This window comes from Periplaneta americana, chromosome 14 (assembly GCF_040183065.1).
Source record: "Periplaneta americana isolate PAMFEO1 chromosome 14, P.americana_PAMFEO1_priV1, whole genome shotgun sequence".
Classification (NCBI taxonomy): Eukaryota; Metazoa; Arthropoda; class Insecta; order Blattodea; family Blattidae; genus Periplaneta; species Periplaneta americana.
Genome location: NC_091130.1, coordinates 157,481,165 through 157,504,700, shown reverse-complemented (window position 1 = coordinate 157,504,700; position 23,536 = coordinate 157,481,165). Strand labels below are relative to the sequence as shown.

Genomic DNA, 23,536 nt, shown 5'->3' with positions numbered 1-23,536 from the left:
GCCGTGATTCGATAAAATTAGTTCTCAAAACTGACAACAGATGGATTTTGGAAAGTAGGAAAATTATGTAGGAAAATTGACATTTCACTGAAAACTACTACTTTTCCGAAAAACTTTGGATGCCAGGCATGAAAATGAGGGGCCACTCATTAAAATCCGTTCAGCCGTTTTCCCGTAATTTCCATTACCAGTTCAAATTATATATATATATATATATATATACTAGTGACTTGTGCAGCAAATGCTGCAAACTAAGTTCATTAGACGTTCAAATAAACATTTTTCAGATTTATTTTCAATGAAGAATACCAGACATTCGGAAAGTTATTTGCTTCCATAACAATGAAAGATTCTCTCTCGAGCCAATACTGAAGAGAACCACGCATATAAATATCTACACCACACCGTCATTAAATATATGAAAAAAACCCAACCCCACTTGATTAATAATTGTAAAAATATTTGATTTTTAATAATATTATTATCTTACGTAAGTTTTATAGTTTTCAGTAACATATACTATATATAATATATAGCCGCCACTCAGTAAAATATAGAAATCAAAATCTAATTTAAGTTATTCTCTACATCTACTTACATAACCCCAAAACGTTTCACTTTCATATCATAAATATAGCATTAATATATATATATATATATATATATATATATATATATATATATAATTAATGAAAAATAGTCACATCATGGCATTAACTACAATAATATTTCATTTCTAATGGTAATAATATCATCAAACCACCTCAAGTTTTGTAGTTTTTGATATCCAATATACAGCTGTACCCAGAAAATTACACACCACAGAATTTTTAGTAAGTTAAGTTTTTAATAACCAATTTAATTTGAGCTCTAAATATGTCAGCATTCTTGCAGATCATGATCTTCGTAGCCTATGTGTTTTGTTTTATTCTGAAATGCAACACGGCCTACTTGATGCTCGCTTCGCTTCTCCTTTACAAAAAAAGCGAAGGGAATATCAAGTCGGCCGTGAATGCTATTAGCTAGTTCTCAAAACTGACGACAGATGGATTTTGGAAAATAGGAAAATTATGTTTAAAAATTGACATTTCACTGAAAACTACTATTTTTCCGAAAAACTTTGAGTTCCAAGCTTCAAAATGAGGGGTCATTTATTAAAATCCGTCCAGCTGTTTTCCCGTAATTTCCATTACCAGTTCAAATTATATATATATATATATATATATATATATATATATATGTTACTCTTTATGCATTCCAATTAATTTATATGGTTGTAACGCCGCCCTTCGTGATCTGCCTTACGGCCTGTATTAGATCACGATGGCAGTGACACAGTCTATTGTTCCTAGTACTCACAGCGCTCCAAGAGGCTAGCAACTACCGCGAGAAATGCAAAAAATCACCCCAAGCTTCGCGACTGTATATACTAGACTGTGATATTACAGCAGATTGCATATTTTACATCCGCTCCGTCATTGATCAATGTCCCAGCTCAGTCACGGCCGTATTCGTCATTAAACGAGGCAGGCAGTCTTGTCTGCACTGTCCGCAGCTGCTGCTGGCCATTAAAATCACAACTGCATTACGCGACCGGGTCAAAGGGCGCGAGGCATCTTGGGTGAAGCGAGGCGAACTATGCGGTCTCATTGTTCGAACTAACACAAGACGAACGCGTAGGCAAACCTGCAGACCACTAACTTGCGAGCGTCGTTTCATCCGTGTATTTTCACTCAAAACATCAGCCTTCGAGTTCGCTGAGCCAACATCTACGCACGAAGAGATTCTGTACTACACAAAGCTACACGCTGTCCTTAAAGTCAAACCGGAGTGCTAATGATTATCTATTTATATAATTTGAACTGGTAATGGAAATTACGGGAAAACGTCTGAACGAATTTTAATGAAGGATCCCTCATTTTGAAGCTTGCCATCCAAGGATTTGAGGAAAAATAGTAGTTTTCAGTGAAATGTCAATTTTCCTACGTAATTTTCCTATTTTCCAAAATCCATCTCCCGTCAGTTTTGAGCACTAATAGCTTTTCAGAATAAAACAAAACAATAAAATAAACATGATCAAGGAGGCCATGCCTACAGCAGTGCCAACAGATTCTCTGACATCATAATGCCAATGTGTCGATTTTCATTTGTCTAATTTACTGTCAACTTCAAATCTTATTACGAAACTTATATTTTAATGAATTTACAGATATGATTCTCTGTTGTGTAGTATTCTTAGTACAGCTGTGAATAGTCTATTAAAAATTACGAAACTCGAGAAGGTTTGTTGACATTATCACCATTAAAAATGAAATATTACAGGTAATTCCATGGTGTGAGTATTTGTCATTAATGATACACATTAATACAGGGACATCATTTTATTTTTACTAACATTTTTAATATTAACCTGGCTATACTGTACCTTTCTATTAACGATTGAAACAGGAAACACCGTTTGCTACTCCTTCCACGACTGGAGTTCGATGATACCGGCGTAAAATACAAATCACTTTACTAGGTATAGGAGGGAAGAAAAGTAGTTCATCCATTTATGTAAACTTGGAAATACCGCAATTTTGAGTTTGATAATTTTCATTAGATTTTTGTTTAATCAAAATACAGTACAGTATTAACAATGAGTGTTTTTACTCACGAACTGAGCTGTCCATGTGGACGTATTCATTATGCAGTGTATATTATACTGTCTACAACACATTAGCGTACAATATAGAAAATGAAGTTAAATTGAAAAATAATCATAATATGGATATTTAAACACATTTTTGAAAATGGTGGCCGTTCATTTCGATACAGGCTTCAGTTCTTTTGTGTATATTATCGCACTATAGACTATTGTACCTAATTCCAATTACCAGTTTCGTCCTTCATACGAGTAACACATGTTGAAATAATTCCGTACCTACTCTATAAAAGAGTACCTTACGTAGTGTAAATTCAATCTTCACTTCTGCCCGATCCGAAAGATAAAATTACTCAGAAATGCTATCTACTGTCCGTCCAAGTGGTTTTGTCGCAGGTTCGTAGAAAGGGGGGGGGGGGGATCACATGACAGTTAATTACTTAACGAGGCCCTTTTATTTAAGTTATTTTAAACAGTTGTATAATATTACGTAGACGTCCAATTCCTAACAGAAATTAAGGTTTTCAGAAAAGAGCTAAGATAGCCCAGCTATTACACTTAACAGAGGGGCGAACAGAAGCAGGTGGGGGAAACCGGGATGCGACGTAGGCAAATAGACGACAGTACCTGTACGAAAATATGATTCAATATTGAAAGCTCTTTCGTCACTGGAAAACGCTAACATATTTCTGGAACGTACTACACTCGCTAACTCAGTACTGCTTACGCGCCCTCGGCTCTGTGTCGTGAACGGTTGGAAGTTTACTAGTAGAAGGGGTGGGAGTGAAGTACATTCCAAAACTCAGGTACAATAAAAATTGAAGTAAAAATAAAATGATGTCCCTGTACTATTATTCATGATAATATGAAAGTGAAACCTTTTGGGTTAAGTAAGTAAACATAGGCGATATCTTACATTACATCTTCATTTCTATAATTTTCTGAGCAACGGCTTTACATATACAGGGTGATTCAAAACCTATGCGACAAACTACGGTATACGCGGTGTGCTTAAAGTCGTACTGGAGTGCTAATGATTATATTAATACAGTTACAATGAGACACGGTTGACATACAAAACAGCTACTAAATGAAAGAATAACTCTCCAAGCTTTTGTCTTATCATCACAAATTAGATTATTATGGAATTAAAGGTGTTGCACACCAATGGTTTCACTCATATCTCATAGATAGGAAACAGAAATTCGAAATCAATACAACTATGAATTCTACCTGGGCATGGCGAACTATTAATAATGGAATTCCTCAAGGATCAATATTAGGCCCCCTACTTTTTCTAGTGTTTATAAATGATCTTGCCCCCCTAATAAAAGACGCAGGTCATCCCATATTATTTGCAGATGACACAAGTATAGTAATTACAGCCAATAACTCCAACACATTCCAATCTACAGCAGAGGAAATTCTCCTCAAAATATGTGACTGGTTCTCAGTCAATAAATTAGTATTAAATTGTAACAAAACTAACATAATTCAATTTAAATCCTGTCCAAATTCAACGTCGCAAATTTCTAGCGCAATAATTAATAATAGATCGCTATTAGAAACAACAACAACCAAATTTCTTGGCTTAAAAATCGATACTGTGTTAAATTGGAAAAATCATATTAAAGAAATTACCCCCAAAATAAATTCAGCTTGTTTTGCTATTAGATCTATGCAAAAGATAGTAAATATCAATACCTTAAAAACAATATACTTTGCATACTTGCACTCGGTAATGAGTTTTGGAATAATATTCTGGGGAAATTCCACAGATAGTAAGAGTATATTCCTATTACAAAAAATAGTAATTAGAATAACAATAGGTGCCAAATCTAGGGACTCGTGTAGGTCTGAAATTAATCATTCCGCTCTCTAACAACCTCAGAGTGTGAAGTTAAAATACGCTTAAATGATAAAGAGCAGTGAAGTACGAGACGAGATTTGTTTAATAAAACCCATTTATATCAACCCACTGCTTTCACAACGCCGTACGTTTTAAAAACACAATAAATAAATCCGGAACTGTAAAACACGTGTTGAATTTTTGTAACACGATTTCGGGATATTAATAGACTAATACTTATATAGATTATTTACGCCATATCGATTCTATAAGAGGAACGACTAAAGCTCGATCATATTTTACATAAGTAGACTTCATATTACTAATATCCCCCCCCACAATCTTTATAAGCATCAAACAAGGAAATTTCAAATCAATATTATAGCTACTATATTGTTTTTTACATACCATTCCTTTAGAGCTCCCCGTTTCTGGATGCAACTGCAACAAAAGAGAAATTTTTATAATAAAATTATAATTAAGATAACTGTGTTGAAAAGCATTCATTACATGTTCGAGTGTCACTGGTTGTAACACAAAGCTTACCGGATGTTGCGTATCACAAGAGGATAGCAATGAACACTTCAATAAGTGTATTACACACTATTTACACTTCTATAATTTAATAATATAAAAAATAAATACAATAAACTCATTTAAAATTTCACGCTGATACAAAACTCAAATCTAGTAGCATTTGAACCATGTTTCTATGGTGACGGAAAATATTATTTACGGGTCATTATTGTTTCTCTTGTCGCATTGAATTTTAGATCGCGAAATTGATAGAATTTAATACTGTAGTGGAAATTGGTGATAGCGTATTAGCACAGTCTACTATATACAGTCGCGAAGCTCAATATGTAGTAAAAATGCAAACATGGGTAGTTGCCCACCACTAGGATCTCTACTATCGCCTCATCATCGCAGATCTCTCTCCTAGCAGCCGACAAAATATGTTACACTTTCGTTGTGTTCTTTTGGAAAAATTAACACCTTCCTTCCATTATTGAAATATTAAATGCATAAAGTTAATTTATTATATTAATGAAGTATATTAAATTCCGCCATAAACTCGAAGATACCCGCAAGAAATAAGTTAATATAATTTTTGTTTGTGCAAAACGAACTGAAATTTACTATAATCGCTTCACTCATTCAAGATTATAGCGATAATTAACTATGGAACCAATAAATATTAATTTGCATTTCCCTTTACAACAATAATAATTGAAATATGAATTAATGCAGTAACTTACGTGTATCGGTACTTGTCGTGTAGGCTTACGTACGGGGTGAGGTTAAGCAATAATAATCACACCAGAATTGGAAATAAAACGTGATCAATAAATTTTATTGTAACAGACTTTTTCTACGTCTCTAGTAAAGCAACAAATAAAAATAACAACAAAATTAACAGCTATAATTAAAAACATATCCTTTGAAAAAAAAAAGTAGGCCTAAGCAATAATAATCCCACCAGAATTGAAAATAAAACGTGATCAATAAATTTCATTAAAACAAACTTAATTTTTTCTACGTCTTTAGTAAAATAACACATAAAAATAATAACAAAATTAATAGCTACAATTAAAAATTTATCCTCTGAAAAAAAAGTAGACCTAACCTTTATTTCTCTGGAAATTTAGCAGCCTAAGTGACAGAACTTTAACCGGTATCTAATGTCCTTTCGGTTAGACTGAAACATTTCATTGTGAAATTTAAGGATATAATGTATTCTAACAGTCACAGAGAACTTCAAAATTAAGAGTTTTGTTTCTGCACAGCATTCTTGTGGAAACCCAGGAACCTTTGTGAATCTTTCGGAAATCGGAAAAAGGATAACTCTGGCTTCTTTCTCTTACTGTTGCTACAATTTATAGCACTACAAACGTCTCCTCCTTGTCCCATATCATTATTCCAATTATTATATTTTAGCCATTAACATTTTCATTGCAACCAATAACGAACATTTCACAAGCATCAATGTGAATTACGCAACGAGCTAGCACTCGATAGAAATACGACACAGTCCAAAGTCGACCATGGACAGTTTATTGTTTCTAGTTGCTAACCGCTTGGGGCGCTTTATCACGAGATTTGCAAAAAAACACCTCAAGCTTCGCGACTGTATATAGTAGACTGTGGTATTAGTACAATTCTTGGTAACTGCACCATACAACGTAGACATTGTATACGGTCTGGAAATATACAGGGTGTACCGTAAGTAACGTCATTAATTTGAGGAGGTTATTCTTTGAGATATTTCAAACAAAAAGTTTAATACAATTTTTTTTTTCGTTTTTGCTTCTTTTTCGAGAAAAAAATATATGATATAGTGTATTTTGAGAGGGCAACTGAATTAATTTCCAATATGCTCAGTCAATTTAAGAGAGTGTGTATTGTCATAATAAATGATTGAAAGAAATTTGGTTTTGTCCTTTAAATGTGCGTAAATGTAACATTTCGTTCAGCAAAGAAATGTTAAAATGTGGATGTAATCAGTGGATAAAATAATTTGAATAAATTTAATTTTCTAATTAACCGTGCATTTAATCACAAAACGCAATATAGGTTTTCTATTCATTTACGTGTACCCCATCGTCCCTTTCAGGCTGAAAGGTTATTTCACTTCCACCCTGTATATAAAAATTTACTTAATCCAATTGAAGGCATCAATACTTTTTCATTATATATGTATGTATGTATGTATTTCAGCCAGTCATATGTCGAAAGGTCTGGCTGTATCATTAATATTAATAGATTCTCCGTAATTTAACCAAATAGATTCATCCATCTACTACCTACTCACCTAACTATCTATCTATTCATTTATTTATTTGTGCATTTATTTATTTATTCACTTATTTATTAACTTAATTATTTATTTTTTGTTTCTTTATTATATTCATTTACTAATTTATTTATACGGTTCTCGTATATTTATGTATTTATTTATTTAATTATTTATTTATTTGTTTATTTATGTATTTACTTATTCATTTAATTATTTATTTTTTTGTTTATTTACTATATTCATTTACTAATTTATTTATACTCGTATGTTTATGTATTTATTTATTTGTTTATTTATGTATTTACTTATTAATTTAATTATTTATATTTTGTTTATTTATTATATTCATTTACTTACCAATTCATTTTTTATTTATTATTTATTTATTTGTTTATTTATTCTGGTGTAGTTATGGCCATTAGGCCTTCTCTTCCATTTAGTCCTGTATAATATATTATTACATAATAGCCTACTTCAATTAAAATATGTTTGTGAGAGATCGTGAGTATTTGCTTGCTTTCCGCACAGAACCAATACGCGGTAAGTGTGAAATTCCACATTCAGTATTCCCAACGTAACACACATAACAATTTCCCTCTTCTTACCGCTTAAGCGCGACATTCATTTTACTGCTTTAGGCTTTTAACATATTATTTTTAGAGACGTTCAATATAGTAATAATTATAAATTGGAAACTTACCACTGCAATTTCACCTAAATTGCACTGTTAATTATTGTTTTTAAATATTTGCAAAAATTAAGTAAAGTCTACTACTCCACGAAACTTATTGCATTCCTGATACAAGTAACATTAAGGAAGCCGTGAAAAAATCAACAAGATTCCAGATGCCGATGTTGTTACTGCAATATGTTATATAAATAATATTGTTAAAATATTAAAATGAAAAATAAATCATTACATAACCTTACCGTTTGTTTTAAGTTCGCATTTATAGACTGGGGGAAAAAAAGAGACAGACGTATATCACGGCCTGCTGGAGTATAGTAAACACAGAAAACATTTTATAGCAACAAAGTTGAAGAAAGATATTTTGGTTTTCCGAAGTTGCCGTCATTAAACAGAAACCAACATGGAGATTTCATTGCAACTAATTAGAAATTCGTCTTTCAGGTATGTAATAAACGATCTTTGCACAAAATAATGTACGATACACGAGCGGTATGTTTGTTTTCATGTTCTCGGATGAAAACGTCAACATACCGCTCTTGTAACGTATATTACTATTATGTTATTTATCAACATATTTGCCTTGCAAGTCATATACATTATTTTTATTCCAATGATAATACACAGCTTACGTCATTATTTTTTCCTCGTTACAAAATTTCTCCATTGTATATTTGCCAAACTCTTATTTCTAATATTCTTTTCAGCTGGCTGATATTTCAGCAAATGCAACAGACTAAAATCTAAAACTGTAGATCCGGAGAACAAAGAAATTGCTTAATCAATTCGAAACCACTGCGGTAAATTCCTGCCATGGCAACCAGAGACATATGAGCAAGACAATAAAAAAAGAAGCTCGCAATATAAACTCAGAGGACTAATAGCATGAAACTGGGAAACGCGATATCAAAGTCAGCTGTGGTACCATGGAGATTTTAGACAAAAGAAAAGCGGACAAATGAAAGTTGAGTACGTAAGGCTAAGAAACACTTCACTTCTACCTTCATAAAGGAACTAAATGGCAGGCTGGAATATGGAGAGAAAAACTTGAAAGCAAAGTACCTTGTATCAAAACAGAGTGGTATGAATATGGCAGTATTCTATCAAAACATCAGAATCTACATAGTCTAGTGTTTATAATTTGAAAGCTTCATTCGGAAACCGTAAATTATTCTGTATTATATATGCATCACTAACCATTGTCCCAATCATTCATGTGGACAATTTCTGTAGTAAAGAGAGATCATCTTTCGATAAACATTTTGTATGTTCATTGTGTTATACATTACCTCACGCAGTGGAAATCATTCTGCTATTTACAATTCCTGCAGGAGCTGTGTGTGAAGATCAACGATCCATAATCGAGGCTACTGTGTTATTCTAATCTTGAATTCTACACAATTGCGTATACAACGTGGGAAGTTACATTTGCTTATTTGCCGCTCTCCCCTATATGACTAAATCATTCAGAGAAAGCATAGGTTTCGAAAGGAGAAAATTAACAACGTGAGATACCGATGAACATCTTGTTGCAATGTTAACAATAGTTTTAAAAGCCTTTATGATGTTGTAGCAGCTAAAACAATGGCTTCCATTGACATGAATGAGATGTTGAAAATACGTTCGTATATGCAAATTGTTTCCATGGACATAAGGTAGTGAAATAAAAGAAGCTTTTCTAAAATTATTATTATTATTATTATTATTATTATTATTATTACTATTATTATTATTCAATAAAAATCGTAATAAGTTTGTATTACAGATACACAATTATGACACAACCGAAATATTAATTTAACATTAGTAGAACCTAAATGTCTCACATCTGCTGGTCTAAAGCATAGCATAAATTTTGGCCCTCGGTTGTACAATGCTTTAACTAAATTTCACCCAGAACTTCTAACATGTAACCCGCTAACATATAACAACCAAATTAGAAACGTGTTAATATCTTCAATTTGATTAAATAAATTTATAGCCTATGTGTATGACTTAATCAACCTATATTATATTTGTATTATATAATTTTGAAATATATATTAGTCCTACTTTTCAGGTGCGATATTATTCTTCTCTAGTGTTAATATTATATTATATAATTCCATTGCCGCTGTAATTATATTTTAGTACCTATTTTATTTTACTTATTTATTTATATTATTATTATTTTTATTTTAATATTATATCTGAACTGCGACCGAGCACGAGCGCTGCTCATTCGGTCTCAAATTTTGTTAATACTACTGTATCTTCTTTTTATATTGCTTGTATTATTTTATTTCTATTTCTCTTGTTTGTTTTGTAATTATATTCTTTATTCTGTATATGTATATTTAAATAAATAAATAAATTAGGAAAGTCCAGGATAACAGAGAGGGTTTGGAATTGAACGGGTTACATCAGCTGCTTGTCTATGCGGATGAAGTGAATATGTTACGAGAAAATCCTCAAACGATTAGGGAAAACACGGGAATTTTACTTGAAGCAAGTAAAGAGATAGGTTTGGAAGTAAATCCCGAAAAGACTAAGTATATGATTATGTCTCGTGACGAGGATATTGCACGAAATGGAAATATAAAAATTGGAAATTTATCCTTCCAAGAGGTGAAAAAATTCAAATACATGGGAGCAACAGTAACAAATATAAATGACACTCGGGAGGAAATTAAACACCGAATAAATATGGGAAATGCGTGTTATTATTCGGTTGAGAAGCTTTTATCATCCAGTCTGCTGTCAAAAAATCTGAACGTTAGAATTTATAAAACAGTTATATTACCGGTTGTTCTTTATGGTTGTGAAACTTGGACTCTCACTTTGAGGGAGGAACAGAGATCAAGGGCATTTGAGAATAAGGTGCTTAGGAAAATATTTGGGGCTAAGAAGGATGAAGTTACAGGAGAATGGAGAAAGTTACACAACACAGAACTGCACGCATTGTATTCTTCACCTGACATAATTAGGAACATTAAATCTAGACGTTTGATATGGGCAGGGCATGTAGCACGTATGGGCGAATCCAGAAATGCATATAGTGTGTTAGTTGGGAGACCGGAGGGAAAAATACCTTTAGGGAGGCCGAGACGTAGATGGGAAGATAATATTAAAATGGATTTGAGGGAGGTGGGATATGATGGTAGAGACTGGATTAATCTTGCTCAGGATAGGGACCAATGGCGGGCTTATGTGAGGGCGGCAATGAACCTCCGGGTTCCTTAAAAGCCAGTAAGTAAGTAAGTAAGTAAGTAAGTTATAATAATAATAATAATAATAATAATAATAATAATAATAATAATACTTATGGCTTTTAAGGAACCCGTAGGTTCATTGCCGCCCTCACATAAGCCCGCCAATGGTCCCTATCCTGAGCAAGATTAATCCAGTCTCTACAATCACATCCCACCTCCCTCAAATACATTTCAATATTATCCTCCCATCTACGTGTCGGCCTCTCCAAAGGTCTTATTCCCTCCGGCCTCCCAACTAACACTCTATATGCATTTCTGGTTTCCCCCATACGTGCTACATGCCCTGCCCATCTCAAATGTCTGGATTTAATGTTCCTAACTATGTCAGGTGAAGAATACAATGCGTGCAGTTCTGTGTTGTGTAACTTTTTCCGTTCTCCTGTAACTTCATCCCTCTTAGCCCCAAACATTTTCCTAAGCACCTTATTCTCAAACACCCTTAACCTCTGTTCCTCTGCAAAGTGAAAATTCAAGTTTCACAACCATATAGAACAACATGTAATATAACTGTTTTACAAATTCTAACATTCATCTTTTTTTGAGAGCAGACTGGATGACAAAAGCTTCTCAACCGAATAATAACACGCATTTCCCATATTTATTCTGCGTTTAATTTCCTTCCCAGTGTCATTTATATTTCTTATTGTTGCCCTAGTAGATATTTTACAACCTACAGAAGGATTGACAAGTTTCTGCCTGTCACACTATACGAACGCAGCCAAACTTGTCCATCACATTAAACGTCAAGAACACTGACTGGTATCGAGATCTAGCGCCTCTGTAGCGAACTATTAAAGTTTCGTCTCGCTCTATTAGCTAGCTGCAGACCTGCGTTTGACTCTGTTTCTCGGCGTGGAACATTAATTCCTCTGCCAGACGGAAGCAAAGTCTTCAATACAGAAACTATAAATTCTCAGATTTGCTCCAACTTCGCACTCTATCTCTCTAGAGTGTTTACCAGATATTCTCTTCACTAAGTACATGTATACAGATGTGGGGGTGGATTGTGAGTTGTTTCTTTGCTGTACGGGGTCTTCCAATATTTACCGAGAGCTTAAAAACGGACCCAGGCTAGACACCAACCGTTGTCTGAATTGCGTCTCCTTATTTACAATGAATATTAGCTTCAAGAGAACCTTAAAGTAAACTAGAAAAACAAAGATGTAAATTGTAAGAACTACAAATAAGTGATACTGACAAAAGTACCGTATTAAAAAAAAACACGAAGGTTGTTATAGGATAATAGTAATATACGTTACAAGAGCGGTGTGTTGACGTTTTTATCTTCGAGGAAAAGATTGAAAAAGCGAAACGTAGTTGAGCTTTTTTAATTTCCGAGAACTTAAAATAAACATACCGCTCGTGTATCGTACATTATTTTGTGCGAAGATCGTTTATTACATACCTGAAAGACGAATTTCTAATTAGTTGCAATGAAATCTCCATGTTGGTTTCTGTTTAATGACGGCAACTTCGGAAAACCAAAATATCTTTCTTTAACATTGTTGCTATAAAATGTTTTCTGTGTTTACTATACTCCAGCAGGCCGTGATATACGTCTGTCATTTTTTCCCCCAGTCTATAAATGCGAACTTAAAACAAACGGTAAGGTTATGTAATGATTTATTTTTCATTTTAATATTTTAACAATATTATTTATATAACATATTGCAGTAATAACATCGGCATCTGGAATCTTGTTGATTTTTTCACGGCTTCCTTAATGCTACTTGTATCAGGAATGCAATAAGTTTCGTGGAGTAGTAGACTTTACTTAATTTTTGCAAATATTTAAAAACAATAATTAACATTGCAATTTAGGTGAAATTGCAGTGGTAAGTTTCCAATTTATAATTATTACTATGTTAAACGTCTCTAAAAATAATATGTTAAAAGCCTAAAGCAGTAAAATGAATGTCGCGCTTAAGCGGTAAGAAGAGGGAAATTGTTATGTGTGTTACGTTGGGAATACTGAATGTGGTATTTCACACTTACCGCGTATTGGTTCTGTGCGGAAAACAAGCAAATACGCACGATCTCGCACAAAATTAATTAATACCAGTGGCTTGTGCAGCAAATGCTGCAAACTAAATTCATTAGACGTTCAAATAAAAATTTTTCAGATTTATTTTCAACGAAGAATACCAGACATTCTGAAAGTTATTTGCTTCCATAATAATGAAACATACTCCCTCTGAATGGATTTTTATGCCAAATACTTTTTCTTTAATCTATCCACATTCTGTTTTTGAGTTTCAAAGCGAAAACGCAAGTAACAATGTCAGGACGATCAGTGGGTTTTTCATATGGGAGTAAAGCAATAGCTATTTCAAGTCATTGTGGATTGTAGGTGAAAGTTAAAAAAAATGTCAGGTTTGCTATGCTTTCGAACAATAGACATAGCATCTTGGTATAGCTGCTGCATGTAGAGCTTGAAATGTGGAGGGTAAAATCATTTTACCCTGCTAAGAGATCTTGCTGAAATGATCGGGAGACTGCAAAATTTTGTAGGCCTCTTATTTTATCAGTAAGTAATACCTTTTGGTCTTTCCTTAGGAACTGTAATTTTTGCGCTCTCTCGAGCCAATACTGAAGACAACGACACATATCAATATCTACACTACACCGCCATTAAGTATATGAAAAAGACCCAACACCACTTGATTAATAACTATAAAAATATTTGAGTTTTAATAACAATACTATTATCTTACATACATCCGCCACTCAGTAAATTATAGAAATGAAGATCTAATTTAAGACATTCTCTACATCTACTTATATAACCACAAAACGTTTGTCTTTCATATTATCAATATAACTTTAATATGTATAATTAATAAAAATAGTCACATCATGGCATTAACTACAATAATATTTCATTTATAACGGTAATAATGTCATCAAACCACCTCTGGTTTTGTAGATTTCAATATCCAATACACAGCTGTACTCAGAAAATTACACACCGCAGAATCAGACCTGTGAATTATTTTTAGTAAGTCTTGAAGTTTTTAATAACCAATTGAATTTGAGCTCTAGATATGTCAGAAATCCTGCAGGTCATGGCCTTCGTGTAATACTCTAATGTTTATTGTAGTGTGTGTGTGTGTGTGTTTTTTGTTTTATACTGAAATGCAATTCGTTCTCGAAAGTGACGAAAGATGGATTTTGGAAATTAGGAAAATTATGTAGAAAAATTACCGCTTCACTGAAAGTTACTATTTTTCTGAAAATCCTTGGATGCCAAGCTTCAAAATGACGGGTCTTTCATTAAAATCCGTTCAGCCATTTTCCCGTAATTTTCATTACCAGTTCAAATTATGGACTATTAGGGTGTTTCAAAAATACAGGGCATAATTTCAGGTATGCATTTCCCACATGTAGACAATCAAAATAGTTCAGTACAACATGTGTCCGGAAATGCTTCATTTCCGAGTTATGGCCTTCACAACATTGAAATTCACCGGAACGTTTTTCTTTCCGCAGGTCGTTGTCATTACAGAAGATGTTCAAAATGTCCACCTCCTGCTTGAATACAGACCTCACATCGATGTCTCATTGGCCTGCGAACACGATCCCAAACTCCAGGAGTATTGCGTATGTCCTCAGAACATGCCACAATTCGATTCCGAAGGGATTCCAAATCAGGCACCGGAGACAAATAAACCAGCGATTTTAAATGGCCCCACAAGTAGAAATCGAGACGGTTCAGATCAGGTGAGCGTGGAGGCCAAGCAATTGGGCCACCTCTACCTATCTATCGATCAGGAAACCTTCGATTCAAGTACCGGCGAGCCGTACGACTGAAGTGTGCAGGAGCGTCATCATGCAAGAAGTGAATATGTTGCCGATTGATCAGTGGAGTGTCTTCTAAAACATGAGGTGTGGTGTTTTCCAGGAAGTTTGTGTTACGCCTGCCCCGTAAATCTGTTTACAAGTGCATGGGGTCCAACTAATCGATCATCAATGATACCGGCCCACATGTTGAAGGAGAACCGCACCTGGTGATGAGATGTAACAGTTGCGCGTGGGTTTTCATACGCCCATACATGCTGATTGTGGAAATTTGTTATGCCATCTCGTGTGAACTGTGCTTCATCTGTAAATAATACTAAGGCAGGAAAGTTCGGATTTACACCACACTGCTGCAAGAACCACTGACAGAACCTAACTCGTGCAGGGTAATCTGCTGGTGACAGGGCCTGTACACGTTGCAAATGATAAGGATACAATTGATACTCTTTCAACAGTCTCCAGACAGGCGTATGAGGAACATTGACTTGCAACGCTACCCTTCGTGTGCTGATAGAAGGAGTCATGTTCACAGCCTCCAGAATCTCCTCCTGTACTTCTGGAGTTGTAGATCTTGGTCGTCCCCTTCCCAAACCAGGACAGTTAAATTTTCCATACTCGCACAGACGGTAATGGAGACGTACAAATGTCTTCCGATCTGGACATTGTCGCTGTGGGTACCTCTCCTGGTACAAACGACGAGCCAGCGCAGCATTGCCGTCCGCCTTACCGTACATGAAGTGTATCTCTGCCAGCTCTTGATTTGAATACATGTCGCACAGTCTAACGCCTACACAACACTGAATGTAACCTTCGCCTCGGAATGAACTGTCAGAGTGCCCTCTTAATGTCTGCTTTGACGGCAACGACCTGCGGAAAGATAAACGTTCCGGTGAATTTCAATGTTGTGAAGGCCATAACTCGGAAATGAAGCATTTCCGGACACATGTTGTAATGAACTATTTTGATTGTCTACATGTGGGAAATACATACCTGAAATTATGCCCCGTATTTTTGAAACACCCTGTATATAGATAGGCCATGCGTTAGCTGAACGAATACACTAGAACACTAATACACTAATACACATCGGATACACTACCGATGAATTGTGATCAGTTGTTTAAAGAAAGAACATCATACTTTATATTATCATAAGTAGTTGATTATTAAATAAATAAAATACTACAGTCCACAATGATCATAACCTGCAGGCTGAGATATTTGTTTCTTGTTATTTGAACTATAATTTTTCGTGTAAACTCACGAATATATTCGCCTCTAATTTTCTTGAAAACAGAACTGCAATGTTGCTAAATTTATTAATCAAACCGACGAATCTGATTGGTTATGCCTCTGGGGTAATCTCACAAATGAACAGGCAAAGATCACGTTCGACTGTAATAGGAAGGGTTTTTATTTTGTATTCCTCGTGTACGTATAGGAAACGTGAACTGATTCCAAATGAATGCAGCGAGATTCATTGCCGTACATGAAATGTATCCGAAGGGTGTAGATACAAGGATCTCGTGGACTGAGAGCACGAGCTTTAAGGGCCTACTTCAATGAGCAAAAAAATAATAATAAATAGAGCGGCTCTTATCACATTCCTGTTGATTTTTAGTTTCATCCATAATCCGACAGATTTTGCCATCTGCACCTATTTTATGAACTTCCAGTCTTGTGGCATGTTTCTACCGGGCATGGCAAGCTTTTATAAATGCCTCTTCTTCACTTGAAGATAGAATCTCAGCAGAATAATTATTGCCTCTCCTTCAAAATTTAGTTTTTTTTTTTTTATTTAGTACTGGTGGTAGTGGAGGTGGTTGAGGTTTTGGCGATGGTGGTGGTGATAGTGGTGGTACTTACTTACTGGCTTTTAAGGAACCCGGAGGTTCATTGCCGCCCTCACATAAGCCCGCCATCGTTCCCTATCCTGAGCAAGATTAATCCATTCTCTATCATCATATCCCACCTATCTCAAGTCCATTTTAATATTATCTTCCCATCTACGTCTCGACCTCCCTAAAGGTCTTTTTCCCTCCGGCCTCTCAACTAACACTCTATATGCATTTCTGGATTCGCCCATACGTGCTACATGCCCTGCCCATCTCAAACGTCAAGATTTAATGTTCCTAATTATGTCAGGTGAAGAATATAATGCGGCCAGTTCTGTGTTGTGCAACTTTCTCCATTCTCCTGTAACTTCATCCCTATTAGCCCCAAATATTCTCCTAGGCACCTTATTCTCAAACACCCTCAACCTATGTTCCTCTCTCAAAGTGAGAGTCCAAGTTTCACAACCATACAGAACAACCGGTAATATAACTCTTTAATAAATTCTAACTTTCAGATTTTTCGACAGCAGACTGGATGATAAAATTTTCTCAACCGAATAATAACAGACATTTCCCATATTTATTCTGTGTTTAATTTCCTTCCGAGTATCATTTATATTTGTTACTGTTGCTCCAAGATATTTTAACTTCTCCACGTCTTCAAAAGATAAATTTCCAATTTTTATATTTCCATTTCGTACAATATTCTGGTCACAAGACATAATCATATACTTTCTCTTTTCGGGATTTACTTCCAAACCTATCTCTTTAGATGCTTCAAGTAAAATTCCCGTGTTTTCCCTAATCGTTTGTGGATTTTCTCCTAACATATTCACGTCATCCGCATAGACAAGCAGCTGATGTAACCCGTTCAATTCCAAACCCTCTCTGCTATCCTGGACTTTCCTAATGGCATATTCTAGAGCAAAGTTAAAAAGTAAATGTGATAGTGCATCTCCTTGCTTTAGGCCACAGTGAATTGGAAACGCATCTAACAGAAACTGACCTATACGGACTCTGCTGTACGTTTCACTAAGACACATTTTAATTAGTCGAACTAGTTACTTGGGAATACCAAATTCAATAAGAATATCATATAAAACTTCTCTCTTAACCGAGTCATATGCCTTTTTGAAATCTATGAATAACTGATGCACTGTACCCTTATACTCCCATTTTTTCTCCATTTTTCAATTCTAAATACCTTATTACTTCCGTGTAATATAACCATTCGAAACCCATATAGTTCACCTATAAATCCATTGATATAATCTTGGTTCACCAGCGTTACCATAACAACGTAGCAATATCCGCTATATTAATGTACAAGCCTGCACCCCCGTCATTGATTACATTGTAGAATATCGCTACGCCATTTCGCTTATGTACCAATGCACCAATAGAATGTAAGTGTTTATTGAGTTTTAACCAACCACAGGCCAACTATGAACTGCAATCTTGTAGCACCTGGTGCGCATTTGTTTATCATCTTGTCGCACCTGATGTTCAGTTGTTAAATATTTTAATTTGTATCCTTTTACAATATAGTGGGCCATGACATTGCGTAATGATCGTGCTAGTAAATGTAAGTACTAAATATATTATAATTATTCATAATATGTAATGCTTGTGTGTATTATATTATTTTATTAATATATTGACGAAATAATCTTATTAAAATATTACTATATTGTCGATAATTCACTAAATGAAAGAATACAGTTCAAAATAAAATGTTATAACCTCAAATATTTGTTTAATTTTGTTGTTTCACTAATTACAATTTCTACAGCTATTGTCAAACGTTTACCCGCAAATTTCATATTGTATATTCAGGGATATACAGGGACATCACTTTATTTTTACCAACATTTTTAACATTAACCTGGCTATACCCGGAAACACTGTTGCCCCCTTCCATTACAGGAGTTTGATGTTACTAGTGCAATATGTAAACAAATCATTTTACTAGGTATAGGAGGAGAGAAAAGTAGTGTATCCATTTATGTTGTTGGGAAATACGATATTACGATTTTCAGTTTGATCATCACTTTTACGGAATTTATCAAAATACAGTAGAGTAGTAACATTTTTTTTTTTCAAAAACTCAACTTTTCAGACGGCTATGTTCGTTATGTAATGTCTACTTTATTTAGCATATTAATTATTGATGTTATCATACAATATAGAGAGTGCATTTAAATTGAGGGGGTCATAAGTAAAGGGCTGTAAGTGTACTTAAGTTACTTTTAAGAAAATGGGGTTTAAATATTTAAGCTTTCGTAAAACCGGTGAAATTTTTATTTAAATTTTAATGTGTGATGCGATTAAAATATCCCTTTGCCACTAAAATTTTAGATACTTTTGCTTACACTGGATGCACTTAACTCATGTTATTACAAATGTCACTAGCATTCCTTTGCTTCTAGCCACCTCAATTCAAAATAAGCTAATCTGAATTTTTAAACAAGTTGCTGAAAATGGTTCCCGTTCATTACAATGCAGGCTTCAATTCTTTACGCATATTATTAAAAACATTTTGAAGCATATTCTCTGAAATTGAATTTATCGTTTCTTGAATATAATTTTTAGTACGATATTATTAATATAGGTTCTTTCTTCTATAGAAAACGCAATCATATTTATGAAACACACTATACACTGCAGTGTTTACTTCATGCTTGAAGACTTCGAATGCAACAGCGGCCGTAAGTTTGTGTGTCTGACGGGAGCAAGGACATTAGTGAAGGGGTGGGAGTGAAGTACATTCAGAAATGCAGGTACAATAAAAATGCAAGTAAAAATAAAATGATGTCCTTGTATATTGACGTAACATAAAAGATGGACGATATTAGAAATAAATTAAAATTAATAGAATTGAATGAAGTAATTGAAAGATATGGACCAGAATGGCTTGGCCATGTACAGAGAATGCCACTAAAAGATTCTCAAAACGAAGGAAAACCATGAAACATGCCCAAAAAAATATTTATTGGCTATTTAAGATCTTTAAAATGTATATTTTCATACCCCAAATGGATTTAGTTCAATTCTGATTACAAATATGTTTAAAAATGTTTATAAATTAAGACTCTAAAGGGGCGTGATATTTAAAGACCTGTCAAAATTATTTTTTTCATCAAAGAATTCTTTTTTACAAAATATCTCATTACAAATTTAGTAAATTTTTGTTCAGAAGTTGGCTCCCTGAAGTTACTAGATGAATATAGCGGAGGAGAAATTTAATAGGTGTGTGTTACAAAAATATTCATTTTACTTTCAAATTCATTTTTCCGTAAGTTTATTTTTTTTTATTCAACTCCAACTTTTTTATGCCAAATATTAATCAATCTGAATGAAAATTTTTACTGCAACTATTTATAAGGTGGTGGCATGTTTCTATGCATTTATTTTGTAAGAAATGCTGCTAGTTCATTGAATTACCATTTTGTCATAAACTACAGAAAAAATAACATACGAATATCTAAAATTTCAAAAAAAAAAAGGTTTGAAGTGAAAAAATTAGATGCTTATTTCATAAAATGAATGCATAGAAAAAAAAAAAAGTTTAAACATTGAGATCTTCTACTAAAAACTTAGGTTTGGAATTATTTCTAAAAAAAATAGAAAAAATAAATAATCAAAAGCCAAATACATTCGGCAGTTCAAAACTTGAATTTCTTTTAGTCCTTTACATAGTAAACATGCTCTTAAAATTTGGTTGAAAAAAATGATTAGGAAAAAAGTCGTCACTTTTATTGGGGTATCCCCCTTGAACTAGAGACCTCAGCCCATAAGGAAAAGCATCTAAATTCTAAACTTTGGCGAGATCAATTGAAAATATAAGGTGTCAGAAAAATCTAGTAAGAAAGAAACAATCACATCTCAGAAACTACTGCATTAAATTAATTGATGTTTACCCGTTTAGAAAGACGATCTGAAATTTTTCAGTACATCTCGAAATGAGCGCTCTTTGTGGCGAGAAACTAAAACCAGGCAAAATTCGCTGAAGAGCTTAATTTGCATCCTTGACGCAAAGTTAAGTGACTGATTCACGGGTCACAGTGAGGGATAATTTGCTGCCATTCGGGTTTTCATCCAGATTTTGTAGACCAGTCCGCTCAAACACGCCTTAATTCTTCGCTAATACGGCAGACATCCTTTTCAACGCACGGACGTTTTTCCGTGAATTGCCTTCAGCTCTTTAGGCGAATTAAATGTTGCCAAATGAACGCTCCCGACTCTTTCACGGATTACTGAAAGAGCGTCAAAGCCAGCTAAATAAAATATCAGTGGCGTGGTCCGATCAATTCCAACAAACCGCCTATTCAGTTTTTCTATATCTCTAAGCTTTAACGTACAACGAGTCAAATGATTGCAGATTTTTCTTTCCACGCTAGAGATCTACTCCGAAACCAGAATTGTAAAACTGAGGTATACTGCCGTAAAATATGAAAAGTAGTGTAGAATTTTTCCTAGCAGAATTAATAAAACAAAATACATCCCTAGATAACCAAGGTTGCATGTAGCCTACAACCGGTGATGTTATCATTGCTATTAAATGACGATGTAATAAGCAGATTCACTAGAAGATGACTTTTGTGCCAGATCGTGCGTAATTGCTTGCTTTCCGCACAGAACCAATACGCGGTAAGTGTGAAATACCACATTCAGTATTCCCAACGTAACACACATAACATTCAGCGCGACATTCATTTTACTGCTTTAGGCTTTTAACATTTTATTTTTAGAGACGTTTAACATAGTAATAATTATAAATTGGAAACTTACCACTGCAATTTCACCTAAATTGCAATGTTAATTATTGTTTTTAAATATTTGAAAAAATTAAGTAAAGTCTACTACTCCACAAAAGTTATTGCATTCCTGATGCAAGTGACATTAAGGAAGCCGTGAAAAAATCAACAAGATTCCAGATGCCGATGTTATTACTGCAATATGTTATATAAATAATATTGTTAAAATATCAAAATGAAAAATAAATCGTTACATAACCTTACCGCTTGTTTTAAGTTCGCATTTATAGACTGGGGGAAAAAAGGCAGACGTATATCACGGCCTGCTGGAGTATACTAAACACAGAAAACATTTTATAGGAACAATGTTGAAGATAGATAGATTTGTTTTCCAAAGTTGCCGTCATTGAACAGAAACCAAGATGGAGATTTCATTGCAACTAATTAGAAATTCGTCTTTCAGGTATGTAATAAACGATCTTCGCACAACATAATGTACGATACACGAGCGGTATGTTTGTTTTCATGTTCTCATGTTCAACTACGTTTCGCTTTTTCAATCTTTTCCTTCAACATGAAAACATCAACATACCGCTCTTGTAACGCATATTACTATTGTGAAGTGCAATGTTCTTGGAAGTCCTAAAGTTCCAGAAGATACCTAAATGATTATATACAGGGTGATTAAAAAAGAATGGTGCAAAAGTAAAAACTTCTAGCGAGACAACTATGTGACAAAAATGATAAAAGATAAATTATTCAAGCCCACGCCTGTGGAGTAACGGTCAGCGCGTCTGGCCGCGAAACCAAGTGGCCCGGGTTCGAATCCCGGTCGGAGCAAATTACCTGGTTGAGGTTTTTCCCGGGGTTTTCCCTCAACCCAATACGAGCAAATGCTGGGTAACTTTCGGTGCTGAACCCCGGACTCATTTCACCGGCATTATCACCTTCATTTCATTCAGACGCTAAATAACCTAGATGTTGATACAGCGTCGTAAAATAACCCAATAAAATAAAATAAAAATCAATTATTCAAAATATTGAAAGCGACAGGCCTCAAGTTATGGATCGGCAATGAAGAATACAATGACTCACCAATGTCACTCTGTCCACCGCGATCGCCAGACTTAACCCGCGACTTTCTTCTGTGAGGGTATACCAAAGACTTCGTGTCTGTCACCTCCATGGCACAGAACCTGAACAACTTGTGATGACGCATTACAAAGCAGTAGAGTCAATATCTGAGGACATGCTGGCATGAGTCTGGACAGAACTGGAGTACCGTCTCGACTTCTGTCGTGTCACCAACGGGGTTCAATGGATAGCTAAAATTTGAAAGTTAACGCGTCTTTTCATGTTAATACAGTTCTGTTAAGTTCGCCCAATCATGAATAAATCAGGTTTACTTTTGCATCATGCTTTTTGAATCACCCTGTATTGCTTTTTATAGGAAAAACACATTAATGCTCTTAATATAAATAGATTGGTCCCTATCCTGTGCAAGATTAATCTACTCTCTATCATCATATCCCACCTCCTTCAAACCCATTTCAATATTATCCTCCCATCTACGTCTCGGCCTCCCTAAAGGTCTATTTCCCTCCGGTCTCCCAACTAACACTCTATATGCATTTCTGGATTCACCCATACGTGCTACATGCCCTGTCCATCTCAAACGTCTGGATTTAATATTCCTAATTATGTCAGGTGAAGAATACAATGCGTGCAGTTCTGTGTTGTGCAACTTTCTCCATTCTCCTGTAACTTCATCCAAATTTTTAAATTAAATTATGATTTCAGCAACTAATGAAAACGTATTTCTGTTATAATAACAAGAGAATAGCGCAGTACATGTAATTAACATTGTTAAACCTGTATTTCGCTTTTCTCAATTGGCATCATTGAATAAAATCCAAT

The 23,536-nt window shown here is 34.5% G+C and overlaps 1 protein-coding gene across 1 annotated transcript in view; it reads right to left on the bottom strand.

The window, feature by feature from the left end:
* LOC138713919 (dipeptidase 1-like) overlaps positions 1 to 23,536 on the bottom strand; it is a 1,227,883-nt gene that overhangs the window by 785,004 nt on the left and 419,343 nt on the right. Inside the window, exon 3 of the mRNA XM_069846458.1 lies at positions 4,902 to 4,934. Coding sequence (XP_069702559.1) covers positions 4,902 to 4,934 — 33 coding nt within the window. The remainder of the gene's footprint in view (positions 1 to 4,901; positions 4,935 to 23,536) is intronic.